General features: G+C 45.8%; 1 protein-coding gene across 1 annotated transcript in view; it reads right to left on the bottom strand.

Annotated features, from left to right (window-relative positions):
- SPATA16 (spermatogenesis associated 16) overlaps positions 1-7,806 on the bottom strand; it is a 155,626-nt gene extending 147,820 nt beyond the window's left edge. The window contains exon 1 of the mRNA XM_044434583.1: positions 7,219-7,806. Within this exon, the coding sequence (XP_044290518.1) occupies positions 7,219-7,806 (588 nt within the window). The remainder of the gene's footprint in view (positions 1-7,218) is intronic.
- Positions 7,807-16,885: the final 9,079 nt, after the last annotated feature.

Raw genomic sequence — 16,885 nt, 5'->3', positions numbered from 1 at the left:
ACTCAGAGGGGATATGTTGGTGACATACAGGTATGTGAGGGGATGTCACATGGAGATGGGTAGAGACCTGTTCTCCCCTGCAGAGGAAGGCAGGATGCACTCCAACGGAGCAAAGCTCAGGGAGCCAAGGTTCCATTTAGATGCCAGGAAGCACTTCCTGACAGTCAGGACCCCGAGGGTATGGAATGGGCTTCCACAAGAGGTCTTTGAGGTCCCATCGGTGCGGGTGTTCAAGGATAGCCTAGATGTTCCCATGGTGGGCATGTCGTGAGCGGAGCCAGCTGGTGCCGGAGGTCAGACTAGATGGCCCGGGAGACCCCTTCTGACTTGCTCTGTTTCTGTGTTTCTATGTTTCTAACACCCATGTTCTAAGTGCACCCTCTGTCCCCTTCAACCTGCTCTGACACAAACCCTCCTGACTATTGGCTCTGGTGGTGGTTACTGCATGTTTCCTCTCCACCCTGGCTGTAGATGTACTGTTATGTACAATGGCCACAAACAGATCTAGAAACTGCAATCTTCCAAAGGTTGCCTGACCTCCACACAACGCTTGGAAAAACTCAATTTCCCAGGTCTGCTTGCACTTGGAGCAGAAATGAGGGACCTCTACCACTTCAGCAGTCAAGCAAGCACATGTGGGAAGGGGTTTCAGCCAGTGTGAGGGAAGAGCAGAGGAAGGACAAGGAAGAACAAGATGCTTGGATGTGTGTGGTGGTGGTGGAGCAGCTTGGAAGAGGCATCCAGGGCTATCCCTCCATGAAACAGGGTGAAGCTTCTTCCTCAGGCACCATAGCTGGAGCACCAGCAAGCTGCACATTCATCTCCCTCTCCTGGAAGCCCTGGTGCTACCCCAGGCAGGACCTCTACTGCAATGTTCTCAGCCCACCCTGTTCCCTTTCCTGCTGTCATGAGCCATTTTGCAGATATCAGCGTTAGCTAGCAGGTGGCTAAGAGCTACATGGCCAGAAAAGTGGCTGAGGACTGAGTCGTGGCCTATATATCTGCTCCTTCTGTCTAGGTGTTGAACACTGAGGGGCAAGACTCTGCACGGAGGTGGTCACAAACCAAATGCCTGGTTTTGAGAGGTACTTTCTTGAAGTCAGGCACTGTGGAAGGAAGGCTGTTCTTGGAGGTCACCTAGAGCAGAGGATATCTCAGGGACAGCCGCGGTGCCTGTCTCTGAGGGAGAACCCCTTGAGCCAGATGCCTTCAGAAAGGCACATGGGTGCCTTTCTGAAGAACTGGACCTATCAGCAGTCAGCATCTTGGCAACAGATGGAGTGGACATCTGGGCCACCCTGTCAATCTTTCCTGACATGGTGAGATGTCTTGTATTTCTATTTAAAGATAATTATTTCTAAATTTGCATCTAGGCCTATAAATTTGCATGTGCATATGTTATGCAAACTGGGACTCTCTTTTGTCCCTGATTTGTTGATGCTTCAGTGGACAACCTGACTCATAATCTCCAGTGAGTCATTTGCCTCATGTTCCCGCAGCCAAATGGTTCCTCCAAACCTTCTTCCCCAGTTCCTTTCACTCACAGAGACTGCGGTTTCTTTTGCACAGGATCGTATGATGCAATCCTGTGCCAACGTGGCAGCCATCAAGAATCACAAGGGGAGGGGGCGTGCATGGGGAGTAGGTGGGCACTGATGTGGCTTGGGGCTTGCTGTGGCAAAGTTTTGTGATGTATAGCTCCACTTTAGTGGGCTGCTGGCATAGACAAATCTGGTCATACAGCTGTAAATGCCAAGTCCCTAGCAGGCTGGATATGCTTTCAAAAGTGCTAGTGAGACACAAGGGCTTTTCAAATGTCGCCTCCCTGTGGGATTAATTGTCAAATGCTGGGAAAGTAGGCTAGATGTCAGAAGTGGCTTGTTCGCAAGCTCGCACAACTTCAGCTGGCAGCTGCACATGGGGTGCTGGCATTTTTGCAACCTAGGGGAAGCTGAGTGTTTGTGGCAGCAAAGGTCAAGGGCTGCGGCCCACAAAGGCTGGAACATGATGACTGGAGAGGGATGGTGGGGTGGCAGTAGCTGAAATCAGTAGCCCCATATCTCTCCCTTCTCTCACCCCCAGTCTTGTCTGGAAGAACAAAGCATGTGGCATGACTATGTCAGTTGCGCCACTGGAGACACATGGGTCCAAAATCAGCAGGGCTGTGCACCTGAGTGGACCTGGAAGGAACTGTCCATGGTACTGAACCTTGCTTAGGGCAATGCTGTAGCACCATGGACAGCTCCCCCAAAGCTCAGAGTTGAATCTAGCACTGTTACATTGTCCTGCTGACCTTGGAACCAGCTGCTTAATTGCCTGTGCATCCGGTCTTCCTATTAGGCAGAGTCAGGCAGCCACTGCAGGAAACAGTTGTTGGAGGACAGCATCAACATCTCTCAACTATTCCCTTCTGTTAGAGGACAGAGTCGCGCATACATATTACACTGAATTTATATCCTGCCTTCTTCCCACTTGAAAGGAGCCCAAAGAGGTTACTGAGTTCTCCTCCACTCTGTTTTTATCCTCAAACCCTGTGAGCTAGGTTAGACTGAGAGTGAGTGACTGGCCCACAGGCGCCCAGTGAGCTTCATGGCTTGGTGGGGAGATCTCCCAAGTCCCAGTGCAGCACTCTGACAATTATGCCACACTAGCTCCTTCTCTGCTTGCTTTTGGGTTCCTAAACTCACCTGCTGCTTTAGTGAGGGTGGAGGATGCTTCCCTTTCACAAGTGTGAAGGCAAGTCCTTGTGGGCCTCTGGGTGCAAAGTGTGGCAATGGTGCCCTCTCTCCTCTGGCTCTTCACCACAACCACAGATTGGCCCATATTACTGGTTGGTTGCCACTTGCAAGCAGGGGGAACATGGTGCGCACACTTCTTGTCTCTCTTTCGCAACCTTAGATACTCAGAGGATGCTGGTCTACAACCAACTTCCATAACTGGGTCATTGGCCATGCTGGCTGGGGGTCCGTGGAGTTGTAGCCCTACAACATCTGGGGACCCATGTCTGCTTGGGAAGACAGTCCTGTGGCCTAATTCTCATGAATGTCTTCAGCCATACCACTTGAGATGGCATGCCAGGATTCATAGGACTGAATCTTTCCTTCTCCATCCAATGATTAAACAGACATATCTGAAATCTCTCCATGCAGAGGGAAGCATTCTAGCCAATGCTTTCCCCTATATTTAGCTTTCTGTCACAAGGATAAAGGTAAAGGTTTCCCCTTGATGTCCAGTCCAGTCATGCCTGACTCTAGGGGGCGGTGCTTATCTTCATTTCCTAGCCGAGGGAGACAGCATTTGTCCGCAGACAGTCTCCGTGGTCATGTGGCCGGCATGACTAAACACCAAAGTGCACAGAACACTGTTATCTGCCCACCAAAGTGGTACCTTTTTTATCTACTTGCATTTGCATGCTTTTGAACTGCAAGGTTGGCAGGAGCTGGGACGGAGCAACGGGAACTCACCCCGTTGTGCAGATTCAAACCGGCAACCTTTCGATCTACCAGCCCAGCAGCACAGCAGTTTAAACCACTGCGCCACCTGCAGTCCCTGTCACAAGGATATTGCTGTATAAAGTAGAACATTCCATCATGGCAGCCTCCTGCTGCTGTTGCAAATGGTACAGTCCAGAGACAGGTTTACTACTGTAAGTGAGAATTAGGTGGTACCATAAATAAGAATATAAGAGTGTAAAGAAGCCATGCTGGATGGACAAAGGTCCATCTAGCTCAGCATTCTACATACATGGTGGCAAACCAGCAGGCCACAGGATTGCTTATGCAGGTGTGAACTGAAGTTGGTCTTGACCTTCACCCCCCAGAATCCTCAGCAACTGCTGCAAAGCAGGCATGCCACCTCTGGTAATGGAGACATTGTGCAGCCAAAAAAGAAGAAGAGCTGCAGGTTGCTGTATTCAGAGGCAGCTATGAAGGCATGAGATCATCTAGTTCCACCCTAATGGATCTGGGACAGTCTGTCCTTCAGAATTTGGCCAGCACTCTCTGCATGCCATTTTGGTGTAATAAATTTTGCCACCTTTAGTCCTCTTTTCATTCCTCAGAAGATCTCCTGCTTTCTTTTATTTCTCTGCTAGTGTGCGTCTCCCAGTCATTTCCCAAGTACATTTATAAAATCACTCCCCTCCAAAACTCTCCTTGTGACCTGTTCCTTCCACTAAGTCTCTCTTGAATGCCTCTTAAGTTTAGATGGGTGGCACTTTAAATATGGGTTTGCAATACAATGCATGCTTCAGCATTGGGTTAAGCCAATCCTTCTTATTCTGCTGAGTGATCTCCTGGATGTCTGCCCCAAAGTCCTGCTGTAACAGCAGCACTACTCAGAATGGATGCAGGAATGAAATATCCAAGGCTCAGTGATCAGTTATGTGCATTGGTGATTCTGCATCACATAAACACAGTAGACAAATGCACACCCATATGGCATGGCAAAAGCAATCTGTTCCCTGCCCTGTACTGCAAGTGTCATCTTCTCCCCACTGCTGTGGTATCACAGAAAGTTTGCTTAAGGGAAGAATGAGGAGGATCCGCCCCAGGGCAGTGAACCTGTCCATGTGCGCATCTCCTTGGGGCAGTGGAATTCTGTGGGTTGCCAGAATTGTGTGGGCCAGTGCAGCACAGGAGCTAGAGCAGGAGTGTAGAAGCATGGGGCTGGGAGCCACATCCAGCCTACCTGCGGTGCCAATCTGGGCATCCACAGTGCCCCAGAAGGCTATGCCAGTCATTGGCTGGTTTCCTGGAGTTTGCACAGTCTTTCCCCCACTCTAAAAGGTTGAAATGCCTTTCATAAGGCAATTTGTCACCGGCAGTAAGAACTTTAAGTTAAAATATCCTGGCATTTTGATCCTGTCCCTTTTGTTCATGTCTCTGCCCACCACTGGAATCTGCCTCTCAAGGGTTTCTCTGAAGTAGAATTCAGCCTTTGGGATGAATCAGTTCAACACCTCTGTGCTAGAGACTTTGGTGCAAAGCCAGCATTTGATTAGTGAGCTGGGTTCTGGAGGGCACGTGGTTGCAGAAGGCTGCTCTAGACCAAAGAAGCAGAACCTTGGGTCCAGGCAGCCCTGTCATCTTTCCCTCAATCGCCGATTGTTTGACAGTTCCTCAGCTTTTGTGTCAATTCCTTCCCTCTATAGAAAGTGGATCTGTTTCTCTAAGGTTGACATGCTTCCCTCATGCTAGTAAGCTGTTCTTTTTAGTATTTTGAGCTGCCCCTTTCGCCATTGGCCCCATCCACTGACATGTTGCCTGAGAGTTTCCCTGAAATGGAATTTGGCCCTTGGGTTGAGAGTGGTTCTACTCTGACCTAGACAAGCCAATGATCTGGCTTGGCAGGAGGCAGATTCCTAGATTATTAATGCATTTTTCCCCCTTTCACTTTAGTTTTCTGTGAGGGATGCCTTCCATGGGAATCCTTAAAGTACACTAAACCATCCTTATGGTCTTTCCCAGAAAAGGTGCTGCTGCTTGTTTTCACTGCTTGGATGTACTTGGCCTGGGACTGGCTCCAGAATGGCGTATACCCTCGGCAACTGGCCTCTGGTAAGAAACTCCCATGTTTGTGTTGTTTTGTGCATCCAGGCTGAACTAGCAGTAGCAATGAGCAACTGGGCAGCCACCATTTTAAATTTCTCACAGCATGCCTGGTGCACCATCATTCTGAGGCATGATGGGAAATTCACAAAGCCATCCTCCCAGACCCAAACCAGGCGGAGATCTCAGGGCTGGTGTCAGTCCTGGCAAGCACCACTCGGGTGCGATGGGCTTGGCAGATCTCCTACATGCCGAGACCAGACCTGAATGTGCCCAGATCGCTGTGGGAATGATTAGTGAGTGCAAGGCTAGGCTGAGGGGACGGCATTGCAATATTGGAGGCATTCCCTTTGGTGCACACTTGTGAGACATGCCACATCTCGGAAGCACTGCAACTTTAGCAAGCCAATCATCCATGATTAAGAGAGCTCACTGCTGAATCTGCACACCAGCAAACAGTTTATCATACCCTGTTCCCAGCAGTGGTAATCCAATTTCTGTTATTTTTCATGGATATATATATATATATATATATATATAGAGAGAGAGAGAGAGAGAGAGAGAGAGAGAGAGAGAGAGAGAGAGAGAGAGCAAGCTACCATATATCAATCTGATAAAGATGTTTAAATAATGGGTGCTGTACTTTTTTTTTTTTTAGGTGATTATGTGAGTTTTATAGCAGCATTATGGAAACATGACAGGGAAGCTAAAATCTGATTATGCCTAAATCCTGGCCCATTATGTGATTATTATGAGCCACAGCACAGTAGGAGTTACATCGTTATGATAGAAGGGATTTCCAATATAATTAGATCAGATTGGCAGCGCCATAGAAATCAGAATAGAGCATCACAATGGTTTTCCTGTAAATGCCAGTAGCCCCTGCTTCCAGTCAATGTGCCCCATGTAGGTGTAGCAGTTCAGTTCTCGCTAGGGCTCTTCAAGCAGAGGTTAACGTGTTGAGCTGGAGGGCCCCAAGGGTTCCTTGGAAGAGCCCTTGGCAAGTTTGCCTGAGTTAAGCCAAGCAACTGGCACTGAGTTTCCAAGGTTGTGGTTTTTGTGTTCTACTTTGGGCTTAATGTACCTGTATTTTGAGTCAGAAACCTTTGGCTCTCTGTGCAACTGCATCTCAACCTTTTGGAATGGGAAAAACTGCATGGGGGGGGGGGGTGTCCATCTGAAGAAATCCAGAGGGCTGAATTGGGAGCACAGGTAGGTCCTATTTGTTCCACAAGTCTGTGGTTTTGTACTATTGGTGTATAACAACTCGAGCTCCTTGGAGGAATAGCATAAAAATATCATCATCATCATCATCATCATCATCATCATCATCATCATCGTCTTATAGAGGCAATTATAGTAGGTAAAGTTGCCAGTTCTCTAGCTGCCAGATGAAATTCCTACTTTTGGAAGTCCTGAAAGGTTATCAGACCAGAATCTCTCCCTCCACCAAAGCACGTTTTCATTTCACATGAATAAATACTCAAAAAGTTTTCTAATCTTATACATGCAATAATCAAAAACTGCCTAAACTTAAGGATATGGGCAAAACCATACTGAAGTGGCATCACAGTGGCCTCTATTTGTATTTGGCCAGCTTGTCCCAGCCACCGAACACACCTGCTTTTCCCATGACCATGCCCCATTTCCTTTTCAGTCACTTGCTTACCTCAAGGGCTGTTCTGAACTGGCCTGCTGCCATTGCATACTTCTTCTGCCTATAGCAAGTACTAGCGTCCTTCAAGGACACCTGAAGCCATTTATCCATCTGTGGTAGGGCGTTCAGATCAGGCAGTCTCTGAGAATCCATCCTTATGTCCTCTGGAAAAGTTTGTTGCTCACTGGTGGAAGCCTGGGACTCCAAAAACTCATAGGTGACATCCTCCTCATCCGTGTAGACCAACTTCATTTCTACTTCCATGAGGCTCTTCAAGGGAATATGAGACAAAAGCATGGCAATGGGCTGGTTTTCTAGGTCAGCCAAGCATGGCTCTTTCCTCACAGCTGGCTTTCCCTCACTTTCTAACTTCCGTTTAAGGCATAACCTCTCTAAATCCTTGGTGCTGTCCTTTTCCACTTTGGGTGTCTCCATTTCATTGTCCATGCTCTCTCCCTGCAAAGGGCTTTTAATCTCTTGCAAAATTTCAGGAATATCTTTCTGTTGGTAAACCGTTCCCCTCAGCTCCTCAGTTATACACTCCTTTCGGCATTCTTCATTTGTGACATGCTCAAAACTTGCATTGTTTGCTGACTCCATGACTCACAAAAGAAAGCTAGGCAGAAGTTCCTAAGAGGGAGGAAAAGGTGGGAAAGTTTACAATTCTGAGCCTTTGAAAGAAACGATGCAAAACAAATGTTTTATTCAATTTGCCCACAGCTGTTGACTTCTAATGGTGCCAATCAGCTATAGTTAGCAAAGAGCAGAGAGTTTTGTTTTGTTTTGAAAGATCTCAGAATTATACCCTCTTTTGTGTATAGGAAAATTAAGCATAGCACTTACAAAATGGTTGTATAATAGGCATTGTGAAAATGTATCTTGACTTCTGTTTCTTGCAATTACTCCCCTATGAAGAAAGGTTACAACATCTGGGACTGTTTAGCAGAGAGAAAAGGCAAGTGAGGGGAAACATGATGGAGTTCAAAATTATGCACAATGTGGAGAAAGGGGATAAGGAGACATCTTTCTTTTCTTCTCTCTCTCTCTCTCTCTCTCTCTCTCTCTCTCTCTCTCTCTCTCTCTCTCTCTCTCTCAAAACAGTAGAACCTATTGGGGTAACCCATGAAGCTGGTTGTTGGAAGATTCAGGACAGATAAATGGAAGCATTTCTTTACACAGCACATAGTTAAACTACGGATTTAGCTGCTGAAAGATGTAGCGATGGCCCACCAGCTTAGCTTTTAAAGGGCAGTGGGCAAATTCACTGATGGCTACTAGTATTAATGGGTACTAGTCAGGATGGCTACATGTTCCCTCCACTGTCATAGGCAGAATGCCTTTGTACACTAGTGCCTGGGAATATGAGCATGAAGGTGCTATTATATTCACATCCTGTTTGTGGATTTCTCACAGGGAGCTAGCTGAATGCTTGACCAAATGGACCTTTGGTCTGATCTTCATATATTCTTATGTACTCACACCTGCTTAGATTCCATTTCTTTTCAGGAACTTGAATTAAGCTTTGTTCTACAGGTGAGGAGGTGGGTTTGGTTTGCAGATGGAGCAATGAGTGCTATGTGGCACTTGGAACTAGCTAGATGGATATACTTATACAGTCATGGAGCAACTTGTGTAACTATGGGCCAGCCACTATTACTCAGCCTAACTTACCTTCTAGGTTTGCTGTTAGGAGCTAACTGGATAATCCTGCTGCACACCACCCTGAAGCTTCAGGAGAAAGGGTGGGAAAAGAAAATAAGAAGAGCTGTTCCCAACCAAAGACTATCTGTTCCACCATTCTGTTCTTACCAACAGTTGCTCCAGTAGGAAGCCCATATCAGGACATGACCAAATGAGCATTCCTAGAACATGTTGTCAGGAATTAGTGTTCAAAGGCATACCACGACTTTTCCTGGATGCAATATATCACCCTTGGGACTATTAGCCATTGATGGCCATGAACTGGTCTAATCCCATTTTAAAGTTATCCAGGTTGGTGGTCACCACTCTGCCTCTGGATCTTGATTTAGAGTCATATTTACTTCTCTTGAGCTTGCATAGATAAGTGGTTGGGGGCAAGAAGAAGAGGTCAGAGTCTTGCCAAGTGAAGTAATTCTGATGTGGGCAGCAAGCATGTTGAAGGGCAGCCCCACTTGATTCCCTATGTTAAGAGATTGCCAGGTTGCTATGAGAAGGGAACATGGGGTGGTTCCTATTTTCTACAGAAATATGAAACATTAGGTCTTAATTCACTGATTTATGATGGGAATAACAGTCAACTATCTCACAGGGTGGTTGAGCTCAGCCGGGCTCACTCGATTCTCTGCTCTAACTAAGGGCATTAAGCAGGCAGAGTGAAGTACCTCTAAGTCTCATTGATTCCAACAGGGTAAACTGAAGAATCATTTAATAACTGCATCAAGATCAATGGGACTTAAATCTGGGCTTGACCTTGTCTGGGTCAGTGCCACAAGATTTAAACTTTTTGGTCACTGGTCCCATTATTTCTCTGTGCTGTGCAGCACACAGATGCATAGATGGAACATGACTAGCCAAAACACACTGGGGATTAGCAGTAATGCTGTTATCCCCAGGAGAAAGGGTGTGATGGAGCTGGAAAAGAAGCCCAGCAGAGCCACCAGAATGATCCAAGGCTTACACAAAAAGGCCCATCTTTAAAAAATGGGCAAAATATGCCACTGAGTACCAGTTGTTAGGGGCAACAGCAAAATATAAGAAGAAGAGTGGTGGATTAGACCAAAGGTCTGTCTGGGCTAGCAATCTATTCACCGTGACTCAGAAACTCAACAATGAAGGAACTAGAAAAGATCTTCAAATGTAAGGATGTTTCACTGGAGACCAAGCACACGATATTCATACTACTATATTTCCAATCACTATGGGAGGGTGTGAAAGCTAGACAGAGAGATGGGAAGAAATTGCTGCATTTGAAACATGCTGCAGGAGGAATGCTTTGTGAATGCTGTACATTGACAGAAAGATAAATCAATCTGATCTTAGATCAGATCAAGCCAACTTTCCTTGAAAATAAAAATGACTACACTGACGCTGTTGTACTTTGGGTGCATCATGAGAAGGCATGACTCACCGGAGAAGACATTCATGCTAGGGAAAGGAGCAGAAGACCACCTATTAGATAGATTGATTTCATAAAGGAAGCCACAACCTTGCTGAGCAGGACTGTCAAGGGCAGGGCATTTTGGAGGGCTTTCATTCACAGGATCATTCAAAATCAGCACATAACAAGCACTAATGAGTGTGACTGACTCCTAGGCTCAGTTAGCTGGGAATAAGTTCTTTCGGACTCCAAGGAATTCAACTTGTAACACATAGAGCTACAGGCAAATGAAATGCAACCTTCAGGTTTTAGTTAGCAATTCAAACATTCTTCTTATGCCAGTAGGAATCCAATCAAAGGAAAGATGTATCCAGGTTCTGCTTAATCATTTCCCTCACTTTCTGACCTCCCCTGTGCCAATCAACCAAGAAAGAATGGCATCATTTGAAAGCTTTGCTATCTCTTAACTAACATATCAGGGCAAGGAGGGTCTGTCAATTACCTTGGTATTGTAGCAGATGTTTTCTTCCTCCTCCTCTGGGAAAAGTCCTGGCACTGCACTCCCCTGTATTCCCCTTCTACTACACCACTAGTGGGCTTCCTAAGGCATCAGATTGAGCTCTCTCCTCAATGTTACATCCAAAGAGCTGGTGAGACTGTGATGGCCTTTAGGAGTATTACCCTTGTCATTGGCTCTTATGAATGAAACATCAACCAATCACTCTTATACAGCCTTCCTCAACTAGGTGTCCTCTGGATGCTTGGATTTCAACCCCGCATCAGCCCCAGTCAGCATGGCCAATGGTCAGGAATGTTTGGAGTTGTCCAAAACATCTAGAGAGCGCCTGGTTGAGAAAGATGTCAGAGATGAATACTAAGCCAAAAGCCTAAAGAAGGATGCTTGTCTAACACACAGCATAACACGTTATTCAGCACATATCATGTTCATGCACATCCTGTGTTGACCAGGGCCAAAGTGTGTGCATATGTGTGAAATGTCTTCCTCACAGGTGCTAGAAATCCAGCAAGACTACGTTTGCTGGCATTTGCTGGATGAGGAAGTCCATGTGCAATGGTGTTTAGAGTTCTCTTGCACATAAGGGAAGGCAGACCTTTGCCCATAAGTAAGTGACCCACAGAGCCAGTCTGAGCAACTGAAGCAAAGCTTTTGTGCACGGAATTTGTACAGAGCAGTTGATATCTTTAGTGAGCATATTAGCAAATCATCTTTGTCAGATAAACAGATTTTCCTGATCGTTTCTCTCCAGCAGCTCTTCTCCTTTCTTTTAGGGAGAAGTTTACTGTGCAATTGAATTCCTTGCAAGTGATGTACTATTGAAAGCATAATTCTAGTTGCAAGGAAAGGAATTTTTCCTTTTTACCCAAAAGGTTTATAATGAACATAGCCCATCAGGGATAAAGAGAAGAGATGGCTACCAATGTTATTGGAGAGAGCAATTTCTTTCAAATTGACTTTGTGTATTTCCCAAAATGCCTTCCTTTGGCTGATATGATCGAGTAGCCTGGCCTTTGTATTTTCAGGATTAATTCTACCCTCACCCCCCACTTTTGTTAGGACAGACAATGACAAAAATGACGAATAACAGCAAAGTGTGCAGCCCTTTCAAAATGGAAAAGTCCCAGCTAAAAAGATAACCCATTTTAAATGGGATGTGGAGTGAAAATTGTACTGCCACAGTCCTGCCTTTTAAAACAATCTAATTTTAGCTTTCTGCATGTTCCACTCTTGCTAGGGTGAAAGGAAAAAAAGGGCCCTAATAAGGGGGAAAACGATTCTTTTATATAAAGCTTTTCCAGACTTCGCTCTGCATTTGGCACACTGGCCCTGTATTTTCCTGCTATTCTATTCAATTGTAAGTGTGGTTCTGCTTTCACTACACTCTGTTAGTGCTAAGGAGTAGGGTCATATTAAAAGAACACCTGCATCTAAGTCACACTGACACTTCTGATGGCCCTGTTGTAAAACTGGGCTATCAAAAGTGACCCTGTAGCAGTCTTTGTAATTTGACCTCTATTTTTCTTTCAACATTTAAGAAATGCATCTCTTGATGCAAAAGATGTGGCATAGACATCTTGAGCCTGATAGACACATGCTGCAGAATGAAATGGTGTTGTCCTGGAACATACCATTTCAGGTGGCCAGTGAAGAATATCATTTCCTAATACTCCCTTACAACCTACTCCCTGCAAGTAGAGATCTGGCAGAGCAGACACAAAGTTGACTATTTTTTTTCTCGCAGTTACATTAGCTTTCTTTCAGCTCAAAGCCTTTGACATGAAGGGACTTTTCAAAATGGCACCCCACTGGTGCTGGCCAATGGATCCAATATTACTGGTGTGGTGTATCTCTTCTGGATTTGAATCTGACCTTTTAGGGACCTGCACTGTGTCCCCCAAATTGGTTCAGTACCATGGATAAGTCCTTTAAGTTCGGGCCAAAATCCATGATAGATATACATCTCCATTGACACTGGAGTTATTAGTCACTGTTGACCCCCACCTACAGGCTTGAGTGAAAGAGTATACTCTATCATGCTGGGAGTCTATCACCTCATTTTATTGTGTGCAAGACCAGGTGCACACGTGCTTACAGTGCAACCAAAGCAGTACACAATAATTCACCAGTCTGGTTTGACCACTCATTCAGTGGCCTCTCTGTGTGTACGTGTGTGGTTGATGGACTCATCTGGTCCCACAGGGGGTCTCCATTCAGTCCATGGAGCCTTCATGGCATCCTCCAGGTGTCAAGCCTTGGCCTCCAAGCCCCCATCCTGGAGGAATTCCCACTGTTATTTCCAATATGTGAGCATGGATAACATCCAGGACTGAGAGCAGAGAAACTTTGGTCCCCCATCCCCAATGAAGCTTTAAGATAGGCATTTCAAGTTTACAGAAATTGAGTTGGGAGGGATTGCAGAAGAGGTAAGAAATCACCAAAGAGTTGGGAATTGAACGAAAGGAGGTACAGTCATGGGGTGGGGTGGGGTGGGGGGAATGTGACAAGCCAGAGAGCCTCAGAGGGCCAGTAGAGACTGCTCCATGGTAGGGGAATTTGCTCTTTACACCTCTGATGTAGATGCTAGAACAGTAAGTAATGCTAACAGTAAGCATTCACTCCTTAGTCTTAACCTTAGAAAACTCCTGCTTCTTGAACATTTTTGTAAGGTGCTCCATTCCTTGGAACACTTTAGTCATGCTTCTCTGTACTTTCTTGAATCCTGTGCTGATCCATTTCAGATGGATCTGTCAGAATGGCACACCATGTCCTAAATATGGGTGCACCAACCATCAATAGAATAGCCTGCTTGATTTGCAATTCCTCCCTTAAAGCAGCTCCAGTCCTGTGCTCATCCAAACACTCTTAGGACAGACTAGATGTTGTTCCAAACACAGTGTAGGTTCTCAACACAAAAAGCCCACTTAATCTGTCTAAACAGTACCTCAGTTTGTCCAAATGCTGCATTCACAGGAAGTTGTGTTTATGACACTTAGATTCACCAGAGCTCTCGTTCCCTTCTCAATGTGTTTGTGTTGGAGATTTTAATGCAGTCTTTACACCTTCTCCTTCCTTTGAAGGCATGTAATGCCATTAAAAATTAAAGAAAGGAAGATGATGCAGCAGTCACGCAGTGCTCCAAAACAAGATTAGTGCACAGTGGTCAAGTCCACCCCACATTCTCTGACTTTGCTGTGTGCCTAATTAAGGGGCTTGCATATTGCAGAAGCACGGAGTGAGTTTCCCTGAAGAATAATTACATGGTGGGCCATGTCTCAACCCACGTCCTAGAAAGGTCGACATTATGTAGACACATAAATTACCCTTATATTTTATTTATCTGAAGCTGGGGTGGCAACTTCCAGTGGCTGGGAAGCTCACTGACCCCATAGAAACTACTCGGGGTTGCATCCTGCCGTTGCTGAAATGGCAGCTAAATGTGTCACGCAGCAAAACCTGAAGTGTTTTTGCAAGCAAGCAAGGTGCCTTGGGAGGCACTTTGTTCACAAGCAGCGTTGTGCTCCCTGGAAACCTCCAGGAACATGAGTCTGCTTGCAAGGAAGCCGTATCTTGCCCATGCAGCTTGCAAAATTCCTGTGGTTTTAACTGTCTCCACTCTGACCAAAGCTGAAGCAGGGGCTTTGCAAAAATGGCCACAGAGGACGGATGCATGTGGCCACTGTCTGCATGAGCTGTGTGTTGACCACCCCAATTTAAAGCATTTACACCCTGCTCTTCAACTGGAAAGGCTCCCAGCATAGCTTTCAGATCCATAAAAATAAGAAGTTCCCTGGCCGCAGGTGTAGAACTGAGAGGGTATGTCAGAAAAGAAGAAAACGCTGTGGAGGGTACAGGAAAACTAGAAAATTTAGGCACCAATTCTTAATGCGAACATTTTTATACTGAGTAAGACCATTGCCCCATGGACTAAGTTTGGGGAACATCAATTCTCCAACTTTAGGGTGCAACCCTATCCCCTCTCAGCATCCACTGGGTGGCCATGGGTTTATTCCATGTTCCAGCCTTGCGTTCCTGCTTCCTTAGAGCTGGGACTCCAAAGTCTGAGCTGCCCACCTCCTAATGGCACCACATGGAAAGAACAGTTCCAGCTCCCACCCTGAGGTCCTGACTATTTCTCGTGTCTAGGGGGAAAGAGATTTGCCAGCAGTCAGGTCGTGCAGAAGGCTGGGACTGAAGACATCACACCAATTCCAGTAGATGCCCCAGCATTCTTCTCTCTGCCTTCCTAGCACTAAAGCTGATGGCTGGAGGTCCAGGTGAAATACCTGGTGCAAAGCTTAGCAAGATCTGCCACAGAGCCTGGCCCTGGTTGTAGGATGACAAAAACCTCCATGTTCAGACATACTTCTGCATTGTGGGCATAGAACATAGGACTGTGCCCTTGGCCTAAATCTAGAACTGGTGCTTGAAACGGAGAAGTCTGTTCCCTGTCCATATCTGTTTTACACACATTCATTCGTAAGTCCATACCATCTAATTTCTGGATCAGTCTGCAATTATTTAGAGGCAGTGCGAGAGCCAGGGTGGTGATGCAGTGAGAGTGTTGGGTGGAAGGCCCAGGGGATCTAGGTTCTAGTCCCCACTTGAAACAATCTGGGTGACTTTGGGCTGGCCCCAGTCATCCCGCCTAATCCACATCACAGGGTTGTTGTAAGGATAATGATGGAGCTACGTAGGCCACCTTGGGGTCCTCACAAGAGGAAAGAAGCAGGAGTTATATGGACTGTAATACAATAATAAAGAAAAAATGTGGAAACGACACATTCTTCATGATTTTTGCACGCATTTTACCCTTCAACATATATTTTAAATGCATGTTACCCTAAAATATGTATTTTATATGCATTTTGGTACATTGAGATGAGAACTGTACTGCAAAATTGAAAAAAGCAGAACAGATAGAGGTGGATGCAAAGATTGAGATCAGCTTCTCTCTTTAAGAGAGTGAACATACACCAAATACACGGACAGAGGGGGAGAAGCACCGATGGCTCCGCAAAAGCTCAGGCTGTCCAGAAATAGAGGCACCTGCCACTTCTGCAGGGTTGTGAGCCTATTTCTGTGATTCTGTTTCACAGAGGAGAAAAGGAGCAGACAGGCTGTACGTCACACCCCATAATCCTCTGCACTTTAGTCAGCACAATTAAGTGGTTTCCTGACAGGTTAGTTGCACAGCAGGCTGAGGGTGTTGTGCACAATACAATTTATCTGGAAGCTTCCGCTCAGGTGATCCTTAAAGGTAGCATTGGAATTCTTCTGCTCGGCTTGTACTGCCTAATAGGAATCTAAGTAATCACTGGTGGGAGGGCACTGAAGCATTCAGCCATGTGCAGTCACCAGATGAACACCCATACCCTGGAATTTCCCAGTGGCATGAAACAGAAGAGCAAAAATTCCCCAAACTTTCAGAGTTTGTCTTCATGCTAGCTAGAAGCAAGTGACAGTGAAAAGATAAGCAATTGTCTCATGGGGACATATGAAGAGTTTTATCATTCAAATCCAGTGCCTTCAAATTCAGCTCAGGTGCATCCCTCTGATTTCCTTCTGTCCATCGGAGTGACCAGAAAATAAGGTTATGAAGCAGATGCAGAAATGAATTTGCAGAAGAGCAGGTGATCGTTGGCTACTCATTCTCTCTCAGTCCAGCACATCGCCCAAAATGAATCAGGAGGTGGATTCTTGTATGCCACCCTGAAACTGGCTGGAGGAAGAGAAGAATGCTAATATACATTTGGATCTTGCTGTTTGCCTGGATGATGGGATAACAGGTACTTGCATATTTTGTACTTCAGGAAAGAGAATAACAGCTTTGCAGTGGTGATTTCAATGTGGGGAAATGGCACAGCCTGAGACTTCAAATCTTCTTCCTGATAGGAACACCTCTCTAGCTCCCCTCAGTGCTTCAAAACACCTGCAGGATATCCTGTTCACAGAACTTCCATGTCTTGTTTGGGATGACCAGAGTGCCTTTGCTAAGCCAACATAAATTTTTGGTAGCTGTTTCTATCTGCAAGGACACCGCAAGTGTTTTGAGGAAAGAATTGTCCTCGAGGGAAGATGGT

Source organism: Varanus komodoensis, unplaced genomic scaffold (assembly GCF_004798865.1).
Source record: "Varanus komodoensis strain SLA01 unplaced genomic scaffold, ASM479886v1 scaffold28, whole genome shotgun sequence".
Lineage (NCBI taxonomy): Eukaryota > Metazoa > Chordata > Lepidosauria > Squamata > Varanidae > Varanus > Varanus komodoensis.
The sequence above is the reverse complement of the archived record's forward strand: the minus strand, read 5'-3'. Positions and strand labels throughout refer to the sequence as shown.